Here is a 22,867-nt window from a genome sequence, read left to right as displayed (position 1 = left end):
GCAATCTTGCCGGGGAATTTTTTTTTTTTCTTCTTTTCACCCCTTTTCTTTTCTTTTTGTTTTCTTTTGGCAACGATCACTTACAAGTAATCTTATTACAATAATTCTTGCTTCAAAGAAAATAAAACTAACAAATGCAAGATTTTAAAAACCTTGATGTTATTAAACCAATTTTCTTTAAACAAAGAAAATATCCACAATTCTTATACTTGGGAATATTAAAACCAATATAATTAAATATAGCAAGAAATAAAAAAAAAAAGAAAAAAAAAGAGTGATGGATATTACCTCAATGGGGCTTATTACACCTCACATCGAGTTACCAACATCCAATGGCATGAGATCAACGGTTTAACTTCAATCTCGAACTGAAAAAGCAAATTTCGGCCAAATTGAGTATTCACCCTTAAATCTCTATAAACTCTAACCCCTAAAATTTTCTTGGCTTACCCTTAATTTCTCAACCCATAGTATTTTCAAAGCATGAGAGAAAAAATGGGAGACTTAGGGTTGGGGCGTGCCCCTCTAGAGGCTTAGGAGAGAGAGAGGGTTAAAGAGAGAAAGTTGGAGAGAGACCCAGAGGAGAGAGAGAGAGGGGGGTGTGCTCCTATGGGAGCGAGAGGAGAGAGAGAGAGTTGTGGGAGAGAGAAAAGTGTAGAGAATAGGGAGAGGGTGCACCCCTATTTATAGATAAAAATTAGGTTTAGGGTTTCTCATAGTTTGCCTCTTTCTTGATATTGAATATGGACCATTGATCAAGGTGATTTGTGAGGTGAGAGATCTGAGCTATTCATTCCATAGATGGGCCATCAACTTTATGAAAGGTGTTTGGACCATGAGTCCCCTTTCCTTAAACCATTTTCGCATACGTCAAGTCAAGATATGCTTTCAATATTTAAGATAAGATGTGGTCAATCTTTTCCATATTTAATATTAGATCACATGCCACAAGATACTTTTCCTAAATTTGAATAACTTGACAACAAAGCAAACAACCAAGAGGTGGGGCATGCCACCCATGTGTGGCACGTGTGGGCCCCACCCACATGGTACATGGTGGATCCATGTACACTATGGGCTCCATGATATTTAACAAATTAATTTCTAAAATATTATTTGACTTTTATATTTTTGTAAAATCAATAACTTTATTTTTATAAGTCAAAAAATTATAAATAAAATATCGAAATACTCATAAAAATTTAAGTAATAATTCTAAAGCAATTTTTATCATAAAACAAACATAATTAAATTAATATGATGAGAAATTGATCTATATGGTTTAGGAATTGAATTAAAAATCATGAGGCACTCCACCTTCAACTGTGAAATACAGACCACACTTGCTTTATCAAACCGACCTAGTGTTTCCCATGACCCACAGTCCAAGCAAGGCTCATTAGCAGGTCACCAAAGTCTGGCCAATGAGCCAAGGGATTGCAATCTTAGTATGTGGATTTGAGGTCCTCTCCTAAAGACGAGTCAAGGTCACCAAGACCTTATGCGACCACAACTCTATGACACATAAGAGTATCTCTCATATATGCATATGCTTCACCCTAAAAGGTGGATATCTGGCTTCCCGAACGATTTATCTATATGCATACCGTGTGATGGATCATGGATGAGGTTTTGATCATTGTCTCTGTAGGCCCACCATTACACACAAGGGTCACACAATCCCTTGACTCATTCATCCAGGCATAAGCTCTGACCTCATAAAGGGATAAGCCATAACCCTTCTCGGTTTGTTCTCTATACTCAGATACCTTGGGTTTTCCAACCGACTGACCAAGATCGTCAAGCACAATCCGGTATCAGCAAACATCTTTTACTTAGTATGGTCCACGAGGGACCACACTCCTACTGAGTTCATGTTCCACTATATTATTTAATTTTACAAGCCTTTAAAGGCCACATAAACCCAACAGATAGTTGTGCAATGCTAGTTGTGCAATGCTTTAGATGAACCACAAGAACAAGGAGGTATATAGTAAGATGTGATGCAAGTTTATCCCAAAGTGATTTAAGTTCAGTGTAGTATGTAGAAATAGTGGTGGATTCTTGTGAATGAAGAGCAATGTCTTTGTGCAGCTGTAAGATCCGAGGAGCGTTGCTTTGAGCAAATCGATCTTTCATATCATCACAAATTCCTTGGGCAATGGTCTCATACATCACACTCTCATAAATGTCTTTGGAAGTCGCATTTTGGAGCCATGACATGACCATATCATTACATCTCTTCCAGAGGGAGTAAGTGCGAGAGGAAGAGAGACGATTGATCATAGTTCCATCCACGAAACATAGTTTGTCTTTGGGACTCGAGGCTAACCATCTTTGGCACTCAAGGTCGTGAGGTTAGCTCTGCTCCATGTTGGATAGTTTTCTCTGGTTAAGACAAGGGAAACTAAAATGTTTCTGGGATATCGGAATGGTGCCAATAAAATGGGCAATTAGAATCAACAATAGGGAATATCATGTCATTGTTGATGTTATCCGATGAGGTACTTGCATTAGTAGAGTTGTTTGCTTCCATGGTCATGTATGATGAAGTTGTACGGACTGAATCAAATCGAAAGAACCAGGAGTTGGTGGTGAATGTGACTCAAGGGGCAGTTGCAACTGTGAAGGCAACATCTCAAACTGTGAGTCAAGGGGGTAGCAATTCTCTCTATCGTGTGTCTCATGTTTGATAGCAATAAGGGTCAGAATCAAACTGAGATGACAACTCTCTAATGGCGTGCATAGATCTCATGACAGCGCACAAGTGAAGCCTTTAAAAAGGCAAAAGTGGAATGATTTCAATTAGGCAAGAGAGAAAATTTTGTCATGTGCATCAGTTACATGAATGATGCAAAAGGGACAAAATTTTCACACGCAAAGTTGGAATGACTTCAACGATGCAAAATCAGCAAGAATATTTTGAATGATGCAAGCTTCAAGAAAAAAAACTGCAAACCTTCTCAACAATATGATTTGTACATATCTTACAAAAAAAAAAAAGGCTTTCAGAAAAATGATTATGAGTTGTAAAGCTAGTTAACAGATTTTGATCGACAATGTTGTGGGACTGTATATTGCAAAGATCCAGTATTTATTTGAATCCCAAAGCAATTTTTTTTAGTTGTAAATCCCCACAGAAGCTTTTAATGGTAGTCTTTCATGACCTTGATAACCTTCTTTTACGTAGGATTTTTGTTATTCCAACAATCAGATGTCTAGTATTTCCCTCAAAATCTGGGATAACGGGAATTATTCAATAACTATTTAGGAAGATATTTTCCCTCATTAAAGCTCTAGTATAATGGCACATCTGAAGCCCCACCATCACCCCCGTACTAGAGAGAGAGATTAAAATATTGAAAACAGGCTATAAAGTAGTTTCTCTTTGGACCCACATCACAGTTTTTCAAAAAGCCGTCAAAATAAACATTTGAATGAGCTTTTGAAATGAGGGCAAGGGTAAGATAATCCCTGTTTCTTTGCTTTTATTGAGGTAATATTTATGCTTTTTTTTCCCTCTAAAGTGTAATCAAGACAAGCTTTGGTGAAGCTTTTGGATCTTTCTCATCTTCTCTGTAACTCTAAAAAACAATAAAAGAACAAAAAATTTGAAGAAGAAAGAAAGGCTAAGAAAACTCAAATTTGTAGATCCCCAAATTTATTTCACCCCGATCAGTTTTGCAACTCTAAAAAAGAAAACACTTAGAAGATGATATGTCTACATAGGTGCATAAGGCATTGAAGATTCACTTATTTGAATGTGGATAAAACATCATCTCAGTTGATGATGTTATCTCTAGGTAGGACGTTGACTAGCATGGCCCTCTCAATAGATTAACCTATATAAACGTAAAAAGTGAGGCCACTTCCTATAGGAATTGAGAATTATATGGAGTTTTTATGAAAATCAAGATATTGAGCATAATATTATTAATGTGATAGCTTTAAGTTGGAACACACTACATAAAATATAATATGTGGATGTGAGAGGGTTGCCAATTATAGGTATAGTTTAAGATTAGTCCACATTGAGTAGAGGTTACAGTCTTTAAGACATTCAACTTGCATTGTCTTCCCTTGTTTGCCAATTTGGAGTTAAGTTGGTTTGAAAATGTGAGAAATCATAAGTTCTATGTATGTTTGAAAACAACTTTGGCCCTTTCTCCTTTAGTTTTGGCAACTTCTCTTCAGCCCTTTTTACCAGTATTGAGAAGCTTGATCAGATTCAATCCCTTCTCACCAATGTTAAGATGCTCAATTTCTCAATGGCACTAAGCCTCTTCTTGTACTAAAGGTTATGTACTATAAGTTATGATACTTTTAGGAATTTTACAAAGATCCAATTACGGGCACACACAAAAAAGTAGGCAAAATACAAAAGATGAGGGAAATGGTGTAGTCTCCTTGAGTATGTTTTGGGACATTCTATCTTTCATATTTACTTGAGGAAAACGTTTATGGTGTCAATCTTATATTATAAAAGTGAGGCATACTTTTAAAATACATAGGAGAAAGTTACTATGATGTTGAAAAACCATCCATTTAATAATCTTGCCCTCGAGAAGTATATATATGAAAAAATTAAGAGTTCAAATCTTAAAAATAGTGCATGTTGTAACACATTATCTAAACTGTCTATTTTTAGTTATTTATAGATATGCTAAATCCACACTATTTTTTGGAGTTTTAAATTTCATAACTGGAGTAGAAACATATTTTTAAGCCATCATTTGAGTTTTGGCCACCTAAACTGCATCTGCTGATTGTTTGAACATGGGTCTTACTTTGGTTGTTTAATGAAGATGTTTTATACAAGGGATTGTATATTATGATACCATTTATTTTTATTACAAGGACGTCACAAATTACTCCTAGCTGTTAGATATAAAACTAGATGGCTTGAGGTGTGTCACAAAATCTACATTTTAATGAAAAAAATAGGACAATCTCCCAATTTCAGACTGAGAAAAATTGATCCCATAGGCTTTAAGTATAATTAGAGAAAGTATATAGTTAGACCATTTACCTTTTGGTACAAAAAGAATTCAAAAGGTTGGAGATTGACTTGGCTCGAAGTCTAAAAAAGTTGCTATTGAATAGTGACCTTCTTGTATCTAAGATAAACACTCTTATGGCATAAAATCCTATTTGAATACTTAGAAACTACCTATTGAACATAATAACTACTATATGCAAAGAGTTAATAAGTTATCGAGCTCGAAACCAAATCCATGGAAACCAGTTGAGTTCTGCTAGTTTCTAATGTTTTATTATTATATTTTAGGACTTGGTTGAGTATCCATCAAATTTGGCCAAATCCAAGTTTCCTAACTCTGTTTCAAGACCTAGCTGGTCTTGAACATAGTCCATTTCTTAAACCATTGAGTGGAACAATAGCCCAAAAAGGAGCTTCCAAAACGGTACAAAAGAACAACAGAAGAAGTGCCTCCACTAATGAGGAAGAGTGCCCAAAAGGCTATCAAAGTTAAGACTACCATCATCAAGTGTAATAGAAGGACATGCGGTAGTGGATGGCTTCTTTCTTTCCAAACGCATCATCTCTCCACTCTCTTTCATCTAGATGATTGCTTTGGAAACATTAGAGGTAAGAGGGCATCCTAGTGGAAAGACCTGAAACATGCACAATCAGTTCTCATATCAGAAGCCGTAGTTGATCATGCTTAATGCTGAGGAAACAAGAAAACTACAGTGATTTATTAAAATGCATGTATTGTAACTAGAAATAGTAGCTGTTTAATTTAGTAATACTACTATTTCATACTATGTTCATTAAGTACATCAAGATTTTCATACCCTCCTCAAATTTTTATTCAAAACTACCATTAAACATCTTGAACCCTTGATGCACATCAATTGTATGATTCACCCTTATTGTTTGAGAATGATGTTGTTAGGGTCGCTTGGCTTCACCTTAGGAGGCTGGGGTCCTCAGCTTCAGGCTCCGAATCAAAGACAAACAAATCCTACCTGATATTTAAAATTTGATAAATTCAGAAAATATTAGCAATAATTTGAAAATAATCCAATATTTTAGAAAATGATAGAAAAATCTTAGAAAGAGATTGCATTAGAAAGACCACTATTTAGTTCTTTTAAACTTTTTTTATTTGCTATATTAAAGGGAAAAAGTACACAAAACTTTTCCCTTCTCAGCAGAGTTGCTCTACTTTTCAGCAGAGTTTCAATGCTTGAGAACTTGGGTTCCAATCACTTAATTGTAAGCATGGATGCTAGACTAGCTGTGTAGCTAGAAGTTAGAATTAGCACCACAAATAACCATATTATCATCACCACCCTTGATAAATTACTCCTTAGATTTTCTCCTACATAAAAAAAAACCATATTGGCATTACCACCAGCTATTACATAAATTTTCTCCTACATAAAAAGAAACCATATTGGCATTACCACCAGCTATTACATAAATTTTCTCCTACATAAAAAGAAACCATATTGGCATTACCACCAGCTATTACATAAACACATGTATCATTGTCAGTATCTGACATAGATATATCAAAGATACTAATATCAAAATTGACCTTTCATAGACATCACATTCTTAGATCATTACTTTTATCTTGAGATTTCATGGGAAAGCTTACAAAAAGTGGCTTAAGTTTAAAGCATTAAACCCAAATGTGTGCGTCAACACATGCAAAAAAGATAGATACGCGTGTCCATGTTACATTGATACAGTCTTTTTTATATTAAAATATTGATTTAAGCAATGTGACTTACTTTGGGAGAAGAAGAGTGTCGAGAAGATGAACCAAATAGCCGTGCCAATTTGGTGCAACAAAGAACCACGAAAATCAGGACTTTTATTTCTCTCTAAGCACCACAACACTCCTCCAGTGTAGAAGAACATGACAAAAGTAATCAATCACATGCCCTTTGTGAATGGCTTCATAAATAACCATTGTTTGTGTGAGTTATCATCCTTCACTGTCACCACTAGCGATATACTAGAGTCCGCAAATGGATGCGAGAAGTCCACATACTGAGAACGATTTGCCAAGATTGTTACATCTCCCGCTACTGCATATCTCTTTTACAACCATCCATTCCCTCCATTAGACAGAGAGAAAATGAGAGAGAATAGAAGTCCAATGAGGAGATATTGAACTTTGGAGAGAAGTTGTTAAAATATAACTTTGGTGATAAAATGAGAGAAATACATATATGTAAATGTATATAATTGTCTCAACATAAGAGCGTGTGTGAGTGAGAGAGAGATGTATTTATACTATGTATTTATTTATTTAAGTCATCTTCATTATTTTAATTGTTTGTAAATGGATCCGTGTTGATTAATAATATATTAAAAATAATTTTTACTATCACATTTATTATTAATTAATAAAATATTCAATTGTGAAGATAAGTGCATTAAATTCTCTCTCTCTCTAATATACCATATTTTATTGAAATATTTTTAATGAGAAATATATTTCAATGATTAATATTAAATGTCATGGACAACGCATAAAATATTCAATTGTGAAGATAAGTGTATTAAATTCTCTCTCTAATATACCATATTTTATTGAAATGTTTTTCAGTGAAAAATATATTTCAATCATTAATATTAAATATCACGTACAACGCTGGTACATTTTACTAGTTATATATGAAGCACTTCCTCGATAAATCTCTCCCCCCACCCACATGATTTTCACTCTTCTCTCTCTCCCTCTTACACCTTTCCTTAAATCTCTTCCCCTTGTTTTGTGCCATATGTCACATCTTTCATCATTTTTAATAAATCACACACCCCCACCGTTTTTTTTCTTAATAAATCTCTCCCTCCCCCACCCCACTATTTTTTTTTTCTCTTTCCCCCGTACAACTTTCCCTTTGTCTTACATCTTTTTGAAATTCTATCTCATATCTCTCTTATTTATATAATCTACGGTTTCTTTCTCTATTATTTCTATCTTTTTCCCCTCTTTCTTAAAATCTCTCTCCCATTTATTTTCCTAAAACCTCATAATTGTCGCTTATTTATATCATCTATAGTTTTCTCTACTATTTCTATCTTTCTCTCTTTCAATAAAATCTTTCTCCGCTTTATTTCCTTAAAATCTCTCACTGTCAAAGATTATTCTCGATGGTTTCTCTCTTTTTATTTTCTCTATCTTACAGTAACTCCCAAAAACGTATAAGAAAGAAATTCATTATTTATCTCTCCTCTATGTGATAATTCCCATCTTAAATCTCTCATATAATATTTCTCTTATTTCACTCATCTCTTTCTCCTTTAATCTCTCTCTCTCAATTTTTCCCGCCCAAAATATCTTTATAGGAAAAACCTCTTCCATCCTTTCTTACCATCAACCTTCGTGCCCCAGCCAAAAGCCTATCGTGTCCCTCCTTATCCTATGAGAAAACAATGTATTTATCTCTCTCTCTAAAGTTAATTTCTTTACTGATCTCTCACAAGTATTTTTTAGTTCGAAAATATTTTCCTAAGAAAAAGGTAAAAAGTACGATATCTGTCTCTATTTCTATGTAATATATTTTCAAATTGTAATATGACTTTTTTATACATAAAAAATAAGCGGTTTGATCTCTTTTACAGGTCATAAAATTCAATTTGAACGAAAGAAACTAAGGATTTAGATTCTTGAATAGTTCTAATATTTTTTTATTATAAACTTGAACATAGTAATAAAATAGTAGTATATTTTTTAAATTGTAATATTAACTTTTTACATATAGAAAATAAGTGATTTGATCTCTCTCTGGGGTCGTGAAACTCAACTAAAATGAAGAAACTAAGGATTTAGATTCTTGAATAGTTCTAATTTTTTATTATAAACTTTAACATACTAATAAAATAATATTATATTTTTCAAATTGTAATATGACGTTTTTACATGTAGAAAATAAATGGTTTGATCTATCTCTCTCTCACAGGTCGTGAAATTCAATTAGATTGAAAAAAACTAAGGATTTAGATTCTTGAATAGTTTTAATTTTTTATTATAAACTTGAACATAGTAATAAAATAATATTTATTATTAATATTATTATTTTATTTTATTTATTTTATTTTGATTGCCTATAAGTTATTTATTTATGCTATTGTCTCTTCTAGTCTTCTTTTGCTATTTTCCAGTTGTATTATGCCACAATTATAAAATAATATTTTAATTTTATTTTATAAATTATTTTTATCGTATGACGTAAAGCTCATGGATCTTAAATGTTAATGAAAAAAGGAATTTGTTTTCCATCTTGATTCTTATGTTAGATTATTTCAGTTTTGTTTCTATTTCAATTTCACCCTTTATGATTTTAACCACATTTTGTTACAGTTTAGGTTTTTTTGAATATTTTAACATTACATTAGTATTTTTTGATGACAATAATAGCTTTCTCTAGCTATTTTCTAAGTGTATTATTGCCTCTCTTGAACTCTCTATTATGAAACAAAATTAAATAGCAAAATTGAGATAGAAACAAAGCCAATTTATCATTTAACATAAGAATCCAAAAGAAAACTAATCATTTTTTTTTAGTATTCAAGATCCATAGGTCTTACCTTAGAGAATAAAAGTTAAATGATGCTAATAATAATTTAATATTTGTCTTTTATTTTAATAAAAATAAAATAATAATAATAATTTAATATTTGTATTTTTATTATTGTATTTTAAAAATAAAATAATAATAATATTATTATTAATATTAATAGTAGAAATAAAATAAAATAGTAATTTTATTTCTATCTCAATTTTGGTCTTTGCGTATTTAACTATAATTTTTATATTTTAAAAGTTTTTATGACTATTTTAATATTACATTAGATTTTTTAATGACAATACTATATATATATATATATATATATATATATATATATATCATGTGATTCAGCATATACAAAATTTGATTCTTTATTTTTTTAGATACTTGAATATCTTTTATTTTCTAAATATGAATTATGAATTATTAAAAAGCATTCGTAATTGATATGTTGTGTTCCCATCTCCTCTAACTTTTTCTTACTATTTATCATTTGCACTATGTCCCTCTTGATTTTACTATTTAAAATAATATTAAAAATCTTTTGGTCACATTTAATCTTTTTTTTATGACAAATAGTATATCTGAATTATTTCTTATGTCCATAATTTTTTAAATAAATTTTATAATTCTTAAGTTAATGCAATAGAAAAAACACGACCTATTGAAAATGCACATCACCCATTAGTAAACATGGATTTTTTATTAAACATAATTTATCTCTCTCACATTCAAATCATTATTTCCCATGCGCAACAAAAAGCCCTCAACATAATAAAAAGCCTACATATTTTTATTTATGACAATTTATCCATCTCACTCAAGTTAGTATTTCCCATTTTTATTTTTAATGGGTAACATTTGGGTTAATAAAAGAAATATGTGTAAATCTCACCTCTCACCCCAAAATTTCTCTCCCCTATCTTATGATTGAAATTAAGTATTGATCAATATATATAAATTCTTATCACTCTTTTGTTTATAATAAATTCACTCTTTTGTTTATAATAAATTTAATGCTTCTTGAGTATGTCTTAATGGACTAATATATGAGATATAGACATTAATAGGTCTAATGTCTTAAACTAATATATTGGATATTAGTATTGGTAAGACCCTGCATAAATTTATTTATTAGTTTTATTTATATAATTTAAATTATTTTTTAAATGATATTTTTTATTTTAATTGCAGGCCAAATGAATTCATATTAATTAAATAGTATATTAAAAATAATATTTACTATCACATTTATTATTAATCAATAAAATATTCAATTGCGAAGATAAATACGTTAAATTCTCTCTCTAAGATCATGTTTTATTGAAAATCTTTCAATGATTAATATTAAATATCACGTACAACACATATACACGTGTCACAAGAACGAAAGAAAATATTTATCTTTGGAGAAGATATAGAAAATAACCTTTAAAGATAAAGAATTTAAGGTACCCCTACGTGTATAGATTCACTTTTCTTGATAAAAAGAGATATGCTAAAGCATAAAACTAGTTTTAGATATGAGTGCAGATTGTATAGAGCCTAGGCTCTAAACAATCCAATTAGAGCCTATCTTCAAATTGTGTCGAGAAATTTGGTTTTCATACTTGGAATCTTTGTGATAGCCTTAAAATATATTTTCATCTTTATTTATAAAGTTTAAAATTTAAAAAATAGTATAGATCGATAGATCTATGAAAATCTTGAAAACTAACAGTCCAAAAATACATTACAAAATACAATATTTCCAAAACTTTTTTATTCTCATGTCCATACATCTTGATATCGAGAAGATCAATTTAAGGATATTTGGGTACCAAAACAACCTTTTTTAGTAAAATTTTTGTGGTAGGCTCCAATTTGATTGTTTAAATTTTTAATGCTTTAGACCATCATTTTTTAAAAGCTCATAAAATATAAAAACTAAGGTTAAATTTTTAGCAAATTTTCAATATTTTGCAATTTTTCATAACTCAATACTTTGGCATAGTATTTTGGGATGTAATAATAAAGATATCTTAAGTTGCCACTAGAATTAGATAAATATATTAGACTTATATGTTGATTTTTTTTTGTTTTTTGAGTTTTTTGTTTTTCATTTGTCTCTCCTTAGATTTACTAGTGGATTTACATGCAATGTAAGATTGCAATGAGATCTAAAAGAATAGTTGTAAATTTGAAAATTAGTACACTAAAGCATGAAATTTCTGGGGTAAATATTATTGTAATATATTAACTAAAAGCTCTTTAAAAAGGAGCAAAAGAAAACACCTTTAAAAAATCATACAAATATAATAAAAATCATAAAGAATTGAGTAGTTAGTTTTCTAAAATAGGGTTGTTCTAGAATACATCACATTAATGGTAAACCTAGAATTTAGTGCTCTGACTTTTTTTATTATAAAATACCTTTGCATTGTAAAAAATATATTTTTTATCATAAAGATTTCATGTACTTTAAAAATGTTATTTTGGTATTTTTAAAATCCATTCAAAACTCAATTTTAAATTCAAAAATATTTAAATTCAAAACTCAATTTTATTTCACTGTTTTAGTGAAGATTGGACTATAAAGGTAAGTTAAAATTACAAAATAAAAAGACATTCTCAAAATTTTCACGTACTAAATTCTAAATTCACCATAGTACGATGACCCTTTAGGAGCCGTTTGGATACCTGGAAATATATTGTCTGTGAAATATACTACTAGCGTAATACATTAATGCAGAATACATTACCTGCAAATGGATTGTTACTGTTTGGGTAGTATTTAGATGCAACCTGAAAAATAAATTGCTACTGTTTGACTATGTCTCAAATAAATATGGGAAATGCACTACCAACATTTTACTAGCACTTGCCTATAAACTATCATTTATTTCTTTTTTGTCACAAAATTCTACTGAAATGCAGAATTAAAGTCATCATCACACCATTCCAAAAATATTTTATAATAATAACATCAGCACGATTCTAAAAAGATTTTTTAACAATAACTTGTACCATTTTAAAGTCATCATCATACCATTTCTTATTTATTTTGCATGCCTTTGGCACTTATATGGAATCACATGTCTTCTAACATGATTAGACGTTGGTTTCAATATGATAAGTAATAAGAATAATATGATTGGAATAACAAATTTTTATTGTGATAAGCTTATTTTTATTTGTTTTTTTTAGAATTCTTTCAAATGTCTCTATATAATTTCAAATAAACAATAAATTTATGATACCAGTTTCAAAATCTTTAGGTACAAGTTAAAAAATGGGAAAAAGTTTGATAAATAAACTAGAAGGTTTAGTAATTGTAGTAAAAACTTTAGAGGCATTGGAGGAGACGAAAAAGAAGTAGGGCTTATCCACCCAAAATAACTTGTTAAAGAGAGAGAGGGAGTTGCAAACCAGCTATTATTTCTCAAGAAGATAGAAAGTTGGGCGTAGCAGTGAAGAGAGAAGCATGGCTTTTGTAAATTCTTCAGACCAATTTGAAAAAGAAAAAAAAGGTGGATTGGGAGTTTGGTGATTTTTTGAGAAATCTCTTGTGATCTCAAATAATCTCTTTTTATTTACTTATTATTAAAGTGTACCAAAACAGTGAAAATATCATATTTTTTTGTAATTTATTGTCATATAATAGATTTCTAAATCTCTTAAAGTGTTACTGTATAAATTAATTATGTTTATAACTTTCTCTTCCTAATAAGTTTTCTATGTAACTGGTCTTCTGTTCGCATTTCAACCTCTATCCAGCGTCTCTGTATACCATGAAAATAGGGATATCTTCTCTCTTTAAATACCTTTCACGATATTGAATTTTCTTAAATACTAGATCATTGGAAAGAGACATAAATCGAAATTTGTCCAAAGATATCCATAAAAATCTTAGAAACCAATAAATAGGGAAGATAAAAAGATAAATCTGTTTAGGAACACTGCCTCAACTTTAGGACTCCTTACCCATATCTCCTCACTCATTCTAAGGTCCTATTAATCTTATGACATGTGTCTACCAATTAACTATAACTTAATAATATAAGATAAAACAAAATTATATATATAGTATAGGTATTAAAAATAAATCCTTAATTTCTTTTGTTATTTGATGTTTTAGTTATGAAAAATTTACAAAAAGATTAGAAAACTTATGCGATATTCTTACATGATTATGGAAATGTCCTACTCCCTTATTTTTTTTATTTTTCAAGTTTTTTTTTCAAAAATTTTATTTGATGGTAGGGCTGTCATGTTGCATGGGGGTCACTTGAGGGAACACCTAAGGGACGGTCTAATGTTTGAAACATCAAACTACTCTACAATAGGGTTGTTCAATGTACCAAACATTAAATAACCTCATTTTTAGGCATTTATCTGTGTGTTTTGAGTCAGTTTGATGTTCGAACCTTACTCTTTAGTTTCCATTTATAATGCAGTTTGAAACATTGAATCGCATTCTAAACACAAACTTCGAGTCTAATGTAAGAATGTCGGATGGACTCAAAACAAGGACAATGAAAATAGTGTCAAACCAACCCAAAACAGGGCAATGAAATAGAGTCAAATCGACCCCAAAACAGGGGCAATGAAATAGTGTTGGACTGACCCAAACACTAACTTTTGGGTAATCCCATGGTTCAAACACCAAATCTATAGGCAATTGACCTTTACATTTTCATACAGCCCTACAGTTCGAAGAAAAAAAATCGACCCAATGTTGTCAACATCGGATCAAAAAAAAAAACTAGAAAAATAAATAAATAAATAAAAAAATGAGAGAATAGGACCTCATAAATTTCAAAAAAAAAAAGATCATATAATGTAGCACCACATAAGTTTTTCAATTTTTTCACAAATTTTATTTTTATTTTCTATCCCTAGTTACATTTATGTGTGCAATGTACATCAATCCAAGAAAGAGGCTCCTGGATATAAGAAGAGAGAGGGTTGGGAGTACCTTAAGGTATACTTGGTATACCAAATCGTTGTAGGGGCCTGCCTTCAAAGGGGATAAATTCATAGGGCAAGGCGTGGGGAAGGCGCAATAATACCCCATCAAAAACATCTATGCAAAACCCAGTGACCTCAGTCTCATTTCTGGTGCCATTAAACTTCACTTCCACTAGCTGCTTGAACCCCTTCCTCACTGGCACCCCAATCCTCAGCTTCTTCTCCCCATCACTTGGTAGCACCCACCCCTTTGGAGAAACAGTAGATGCTCCACCTGCAAATATCACCTGCTTTAAGGCATCCATTGACACACTGTTCTTAATTCTCAGTCCATCTTTCTCTTTTCTCCAAAACCCGATCTCTGAGCTCCAGAAACCCATCTCTCTATAACCTTTTCTGACCACATTAACGGTCTGAACAACCCCTGGTCCCTCAAGTTCTCGGCTTCAGAACCTTAGCTCCCCACTCAACCCTCTTAATTCACTGGATAAAATCTCTTCCAACAGTTGCTGTCCCTTTTGGGAAACTGTAAGATTCCAAATGGTGCCTGTTTCATTGTGAGGAGGCGACGTAAAGCTGTCGCCTCTTCAAGCTGCTGTGCTCTTCTGCATCGACTGAGCTAGAAGCTTTGCAGCGTCGTAAGCTCTAAGTCCATGGATGCTTGGTCTTCCTCTCCCTTCCTCAGGATACTCACTCAAGAATTGCCTTCTAAACCTTGAAGAGAAATAGCTGGTTTCACTGGTTTCAGAGAAGAATGAAGTCCTGACTCCGATCACCCCTTGCATCGAAGAAATGGCGGAGGAATTCATGGAGTCGAGGAGCGAAGAGAGAGAATCGGTGATAATCCACACATATTCCTTCTCCATCATCCCCATCCTCTCGGCTTCTTCAAAGACAAGATCGCCCAAAGCCAAAGACTCGGTGTTGACCACGAAGACTCGCCCTCAGTCTCTGAAGCTCTTCGCGTACAGCAGTTTTCAGGTCAGATAATGAGGCCTGTACGGCAACGATGACTGTTCGATCTCAGATCCAACGGCTGTGACTGCTTGTGTTAGTAAGGGGAAGATGTCCTTAGGCCAAGTCAGAATCATAGATGATGTTGACTCGCTTCCAACCGCATGACTCGAAACGGAGGCTCATACCTGCATTTTTAACTGTTATAGAGGGAACATTTTTGCATGTTAAATATTGATTATATTCTTAAAGAAATTGCAGCCTCTTTGTCACCTAAAATTTGAAGTAGCTTTTAGATAACATCAACCTTCAAATCCTTAATAAGGGGTTTATCAAGATGATATAATTAAAGGTTATACGACAAGCAATATATTCTGCTTTTTTTGGGCAACGGACACCATGTTCTTCACTAAACTTAGACTGAAAACCTTCCCTAAAGACGAAAATAGTTCTTCATATTATTAGGATCTCTTGCAAAATCTACATTATAAAACCCTTGAAGTTCCAAACTATTAGCTTGATAACAGGATTTATAATATTTGGTTCTTTAGATGCGCTTAAGTATTCTTTTGAATGCTTGCTAGGAACCCTTGCCATGGCCGCTTCGAAATGTACTGACAAGTCCAAAGTACAAAATAAGGTATCTATGATGAACCCAATGGTTTGTTTTTATGGAATATGTCATTTTAGCGTGATCATTAACTTGACTTTCTTTCTTTAATAGATTCATGCCTTTACAAATAGAAATTTTCATAGGTTTACAGTTTTCCAAAACCTTTTAAGGATATTCTTAAGAAAAATTTCTTGTGATAAATAGAAAAGTCTAGAATTTTTATCCTTTGTAATCTTTATTCCTAAAACACGTATTGTTTCTCCCGCATGCTTCACTTCAAAATGTGAATCAAGCCAAGAAATAGTTTTTGGGAAAATTCATGTACCATGATATGGACGGTCACGGGTGCACAAGAACCCTTTCTACCTATTTAGATTGAACTAGGCTATATACAAGGGCTATATATACAAGGGCCATTTTCTATGAACAAATACTTTTTATCTGAAAATTGGGCACATACTTGTTTTTATTGAACATATCAAATAAAAAAAATACAAATTTCTGAACGACAAAAAAACTGGCTATATTTTGGTATTTTTTTGCTCATTTTTTATTTTTATTTTGATTGGATATGCCATATGTTTATTTATTTATGCACTATGTTTGTCTTTATAAAATTTGTAAAGAATTTAAAACTAAAAATAAAATAACTTTATGGCCCTTGGATTGGGCTAGGTCCAATCTGAATCCTTTAAGTGTCCACATACCATCCCTTAGTTCTACCAACGGAAATTCTGTATAGCCCATTGGACTATACTTTTTAGGCATAGTCCCTGAATAATTTTTGAATAATATGACTGACCCAATTACGTTTTGTTTTTCCAGCTACACCCCCAATGAAGAAGCTGCTTTATTTTCGATGAAAATACATCGATATAAACCCACAATTCATTCTCTAAGAATTTGAATTAAAACTTTTAGAGAGAAAAACCTCAGATTTCTAGAGAAAGAACTATCTCAAATTTCAGGTTTTAGAGAGAGAAACCATCTCAAGGTTTTTAAGGAGAGAAATTTTGGAGGGAAACCATCTCAAGGTTTTTAGAGAAAGAAACTATAACAGATTTCAAGTTTTTAGAGAAATAAACTATTTAAAATTTTTAGATATAAGAACCATCTTAACTTTTAAGTTTTCGGTCAGAGAAACTCTCTAAAAGTTTGAAAGCCTTGAGAGAGAAAATGAAGGGATGGAAAAGTTAATATATAGGGGTATTTTTGGCGGGTTTGGGCAAAAACAAAAAGTAATTAGGTTAATTGTGTGCTTTAAAGAGTATTTTTGTTAGGTTGGATGTGTGTTTTAAAAAGTATTTTCGGTGGATTTTTTGTGCGGGTGCGTGTGCGTGTGCGTGTGCATGTGCATGTGCCTGTGCATGTTCTTGTGGAGGGGTGGGGGAAGCAGAGTATGCATAAAAAGTTTGACTTAGAGGGTATGCATAATTTTCCTTTTTATCTTATATCTCTATAGCATTACTACCAAATAGCATGTCGTCTACACATAGAGATAAAATTAAAAATTTGCTTATACTTTTCTAAACATAAACACAATGGTCCTATCCATTGGCTACATAACCAATAGGGCAATTGCAGTATGAAAAGTTATGTGCCATTGTCTGGATGATTTTTTAGACTATACAATAACTATTTCAATTTATATACTTTGTTTTTCTTGGCCTTTGACTTATATTGTTGTTTCGTATATATATTTTTAATTCTCCATTTAAGGGAGTTGTTTTAACATGCATTTGGAGCAATTCCAAGTCTGCTACTAAAGCTAATATCATCCTTATGGATGCGAATTTGTCTAGAGGAGAGTCAACCCGTTCGCCAATAGTTCCATCAACCTTGAATTTGTTGCTAATGACTCATTTGCATCATATGACATTTCTATTTTGCTAGTAAAATCAATGGAGTAGGATGAACACTAAACCCGAGATCATAGATGGTGTGCTTTGAGGCTATGATCGCAGAGCTTAGATTTAATTATGAACAACCCAATAAAAAGAGAGAAGGGAAGCTTTCTAGAGGCTCTGTAATTTTGCCATGTTGTGCAATCTCCTCTTTCTGACTTCCTATAGTTATAGGAAGAAGATGGGCCGCCATTCTTTTTTCTCCAACGGATCTCTGATAAACTAATTCCTTTATCTCAAAGATACTCATCTATATGAACGTTGGAAAAAGCTTTAGAGAATAAGTAATTATTTATATATTAAAGAATTTTTAGCAATAGATAAGCTTTAATAAACATGAGATTCTTCCCATAAAAAACAATAAAATCCACAAAAATAATCAAGGCTATGTGAGGCCTCATGGCCATATGTGCTAACATATACCTATGTAGATGTACAAGTTCTCATGCTTGGTTTCTTTCAATTGAGTTGATTTCATCGTCTATACCATTAATCGATGCAAATGATTCAAGTGATTTGATTGCTTCGCTATTAGTAAACAAGTCATTTATTTCATCTTTGTCTAAAATATGTGATATTCATGGAAAGGAGGAGCTCTATACTCTGGTTTGTGGTTTCTATCTAGCATAAGGGGTTCAACAGGGCCAAACACATTGAAGTTAGCATGTGTTCCTTGGAGTTACCTTGAGTTTTATTAGCTCTTCTTCAATAGGTGAATCATTTCATGTTTAATTCTCTGATCATCCAAGTCCTCTAGAAAAATGAGTCAAAGAACATATATCCTTTAGAATTATTAGAATACTCTTAGATGAATATTTACAATGAAGTTTGTCTGTTTGTTGGTATGAGTTGAGAGCATACGTGAGTGATTCCCAAATTTTAATATATTTAAATCTAATTTATTCTTGTCCATAGCCGACCCCAAATAGTTGGATAAGACTCATATGATGATGATTTATTCTTGTCCATAGTTTATAAGGAGCCAATTCTATACCTTAGTCGTTATTTTGTTGATGATGAATATATAGTTGTATAAATGGCTTCTCCTCAGAAATTCAGAGTTTGGAATGACTAGTATAACTATGTCCATTAAAGTCCGTCTCTCATCTACGCCATTTTGTTGTGGTTTATATGATAAGATAGTTTTGTGCATTACACCTTGCTCTTGACAAAACTGGTTAAATAGTTATGAAGTGCGTTCTCCTCCTCTCTGTTTGCCAAAATTGCATTCAGATTTCTATGTATAACTTATACTTTGAAACCTCAAATTTATAGAACAAGAGACACAAAATTGCGAGACATGGTTTATAAAAAAAGCTGATTTATCTATGGATTTAGGGCCTAGCTTCGGGGTTATAGATAAGCAAGCCATTGATTTACATTCTCCCACATTTTGGCCTTTCAATAGGAGATGGGCCTAGATCTATTAAGACTGAAATTTAGTCTCATGGGCCTAAATCTACTGAGACTTATGTTTTTCCTTTGATCAATTGATCTCAGTTCCGTTATGGTTGGGAATATGATGCCCAAGTTTTGGAGAGTTTTTTTTTTTTTTTTTTGTGACAAAGTTACATAAAAATGGATCTTGTGACGTGGCGCTATAAAAATCTAGTAAATACTGTCTTAACCCAAGCCCAATTTCTGGAGTCAAGTAACTTTCCCCTTGGGATGAACTCTCTGAAGATAGTTACACTTCATTTTTATTAGAATCTTCTGAAATTCTTAGCCCTCCCTGAAGTGCTCAATGTCGCTGGAGTGCGATGTTCTTCCCTGGTTGATGTCACACATTTAAGGGACTACTAGCCAAATGACATTGTTGATCACTTTCTCTATATTTTAGTAGATGTCTTAGAAATCGGCGAGGGGCTTGAAACTTGTAGGTGCATAATTATCCAGTTCTAAAGGCTTTTTTTATGTCAGTTAATTTTAATTAATTTTATGTTTTCTATTTTCTTTATTTTTATGTTTTCTACATAAACTCTCCCCTAGCCGGCTTCGATCAAATTCAATTGGTGACCTGTTCGGTAGGCTGGTCTAGATTTTAAACAAGTGTCAAAGGTCAAGGGTGCAGTTTATATAGAGCCCATGCTCTAAACAATCAAATTAGAGGCTACCTTCAAATAGTGTCGAGAAATGTGGTTTCAATAGTGGAAATCTTTGTGATAGCCATAAAATATATTTCCATCTTTATTTATAAAGTTTAAAGCTTTAAAAATAGTGTAGATCGACAAATCTATGAAAACTTGAAGATTGACGATCTAAAAATGTGTTACAAAATACACTATTTCTGAAACTTGAAATCTATTTTGTTCTCCTGTCCATGCATATTGATGTCGAGATGATCAATTTGAGGATATTCGTTGAGGTAGGCTCAAATTTGATTGTTTAGAACCTCAACTCTATATAAACTTTTTCCCTGGTTAATGATCCGATATTAAAAACTAGGACATAGTTTGGGTGATTGAGCCGATTTTACCTTTTCTTGTGAGTCTTATTGTGCATCAATCGCTTGTCTCTAAGATGGATGTTAAGAAAATGGTTTCTCCACTAAAAGCCAAACTGGATGGTGGCACATAACTAAACAAATAGTTTTTGTTTATGAGAAAAAAATTTAAGATTCATAATCATCATCATAGTTGAGATTAGTAAACCTAATATTTTAGATCTAAAGTCTATTTTTAAGATGGATTTTCAGAGGGGACTCATGAGAATAGGTGCAGGAAGTGCTTAAATAATCGATGATTCGATTCGGATTAGGTATCGACGAGCCCGTTTTGGATCCGGCCATAAAATGGGATTCGACCGTCTTTTATTGAGATTTGGTAAACATGACGTCATGGATCACGTGAATCGTCGAGTATGAATCACGTGGGTAGACCAAACTCTATAGATTTGATTTGTTTTTTTCAGTTAAAAAATCCTCCCACACCACCTTTGTAGATTTGACCTTTTTGTTTTTTTACACCAACTCTCTAGCCATGTCAAAGCCCGTTTATATTGACTTTGCCTTCTAAAAATCTTCGATGCGGGACTATTCATTGTCCCTAAAAAACAAAAGGAGGTTTAAAATAATGGGCTTGTCTGGTAGCGTACACATAACTTTGATGTGGGAATTTATTTCAAGTTTCTTTATCAATTATCCCATATTGCAAATATGAAGTTTTTTATTTATTTTTTTAATTTTATTAAAATATGATTGCAAATTTATGTCACTAAATCTATATTTCTATCATTACTAATTATTATATATTAGATTTATTTATTTGTGAGGGTCTTGCCCTTGTTTTTTGAATCATATTTATTATAATATTGTAATTAATAATTATACTAATTACAATGATAATCAAATCTTATATTTTATATCAAATTTATTTACATTATAAATTGTACAATGCATTATTTTTTTGTTATAGTTGTAAATTAGATTTTTAAATTAGATGATATTATAAGACAAATTTCAAATTTATTCGTATTTATATAGTAAAATGATGATAAAATAATCTAATACAAACCAATAACTCTAATTTCAATATATAAAGGTTTCAATAAATGTTTGATGATAATCTTCATATAGAGAAAGAATATCTCAATATTCGTATATTAATGCAAAAAAATAGATGTTATTAATGTAGTACTCTCATTTTTTATTGGATTCCTAAAAAACAACATTTATAATGATTTTTAATATATTTTTGAATTTTTCTTCAAGGCCGAATTTGATCGATTTGACCAATTCCCGATCCGAAACACTGATTCATCGATTCAAATGAGTTTTTGGGGTACCCAAGGCACTTATCCATTTTTTAAATAGAAGATTATTAATCATGTGGTCCGGTAGGAATAAAGTGTCCATTTGCTCCCTCAAGAAAAGCCCAAGGGATCTATTCTACCCTACAATTAATCTAAAAAGAACTCGAATGTACATGTTGCACTGGCTTGAAATGAATCATTCTCTTAGGTTGTACCATTTGTAAAACCATCCGGTTTGAATTGTAACCGACCGGTTAGATCGAAACCGCCATGGTTCTGACTCCTGTTATGGCCATTTTAGGGGTACTAGTAGCCTAGGGTATACTCCCAAAACTTTTCTAGCCCAAAACCAGCTGGTTAAAGGTCGAACCGGCAATTTTTAAGTGAAACATGCCAATTTTATGCTAACCGGACCGGTTAGACGATATAACGGCTAATTTTTTTAAAAAATAATGGTAATGTACCCATTTACTACCGTTATTTGTAGTGGGCATCAATTTAATTTTTCACTTTTTTTTATCCTTTTTCGTGCCTTTTTTTTTTTTTTTTGTCATTTTTCGTGATTTATTGCTGTAAATCACTATCTATAATCTATAAAACAACAAATATGGATTGAAACATCGGAAAAAAAAAAAGAGTTTCTTGAATCGAAATGGTAGATTTTTTAGGTTTTTGAAAATTTCCGCCATTCTTTCAATAATTTCTTCAATTCCTAAGGGTTTTTGAAGAAATTTGATGGTTTTGATAGATACTTGAATTATTCATCAAATTTATGTTTCAATTTATTTAGAAAACCAAATATTATGGGTTGATTTTGGCCCGAAATGCTGCTGCTCAAATAACCTGTATTCGATCAAAAAATACATATTTTTCATCTATTTATTGGTTGTTTTTTATTAAATTGAGTTATGGTTTTTTATGATCAATGCTAAAAATAGGTATGTCTATTTATGATTGATTAAATGTTTTTCTATGAATTTTTTCGTTGCATCATATCATGAAAATTTCATAAATCTGAAATTTCTGCTTTTTTTTTTAATTAAATTAAACATACCAAATATTTTTTGATGAGATTTGATGCATTTGAAAGATGATTGAAGCCTTTACAATGCATGTATGTTTATTTGTTCGATTATCCAAA

General features: G+C 31.8%; 1 protein-coding gene across 1 annotated transcript; it reads right to left on the bottom strand.

The window, feature by feature from the left end:
- Positions 1–6,231: 6,231 nt before the first annotated feature.
- On the bottom strand, positions 6,232–16,840 carry LOC18428811 (glutamate receptor 2.2-like). The gene is made up of 5 exons (XM_088855317.1): positions 16,780–16,840; positions 15,099–15,442; positions 14,534–14,936; positions 6,766–6,894; positions 6,232–6,347 (listed from the first exon to the last, which is right to left on the bottom strand). Exons 1-5 carry the CDS (start codon positions 16,838–16,840, stop codon positions 6,232–6,234), a joined length of 1,053 nt encoding a protein of 350 aa, XP_088711443.1.
- Positions 16,841–22,867: the final 6,027 nt, after the last annotated feature.

The sequence above is a fragment of the Amborella trichopoda genome, chromosome 13 (assembly GCF_054954075.1).
Source record: "Amborella trichopoda isolate Santa Cruz 75 chromosome 13, AtrichopodaSantaCruz75HAP2 v2.0, whole genome shotgun sequence".
Taxonomy (NCBI): Eukaryota; Viridiplantae; Streptophyta; class Magnoliopsida; order Amborellales; family Amborellaceae; genus Amborella; species Amborella trichopoda.
This window is presented reverse-complemented; position numbering and strand designations above follow the sequence as displayed.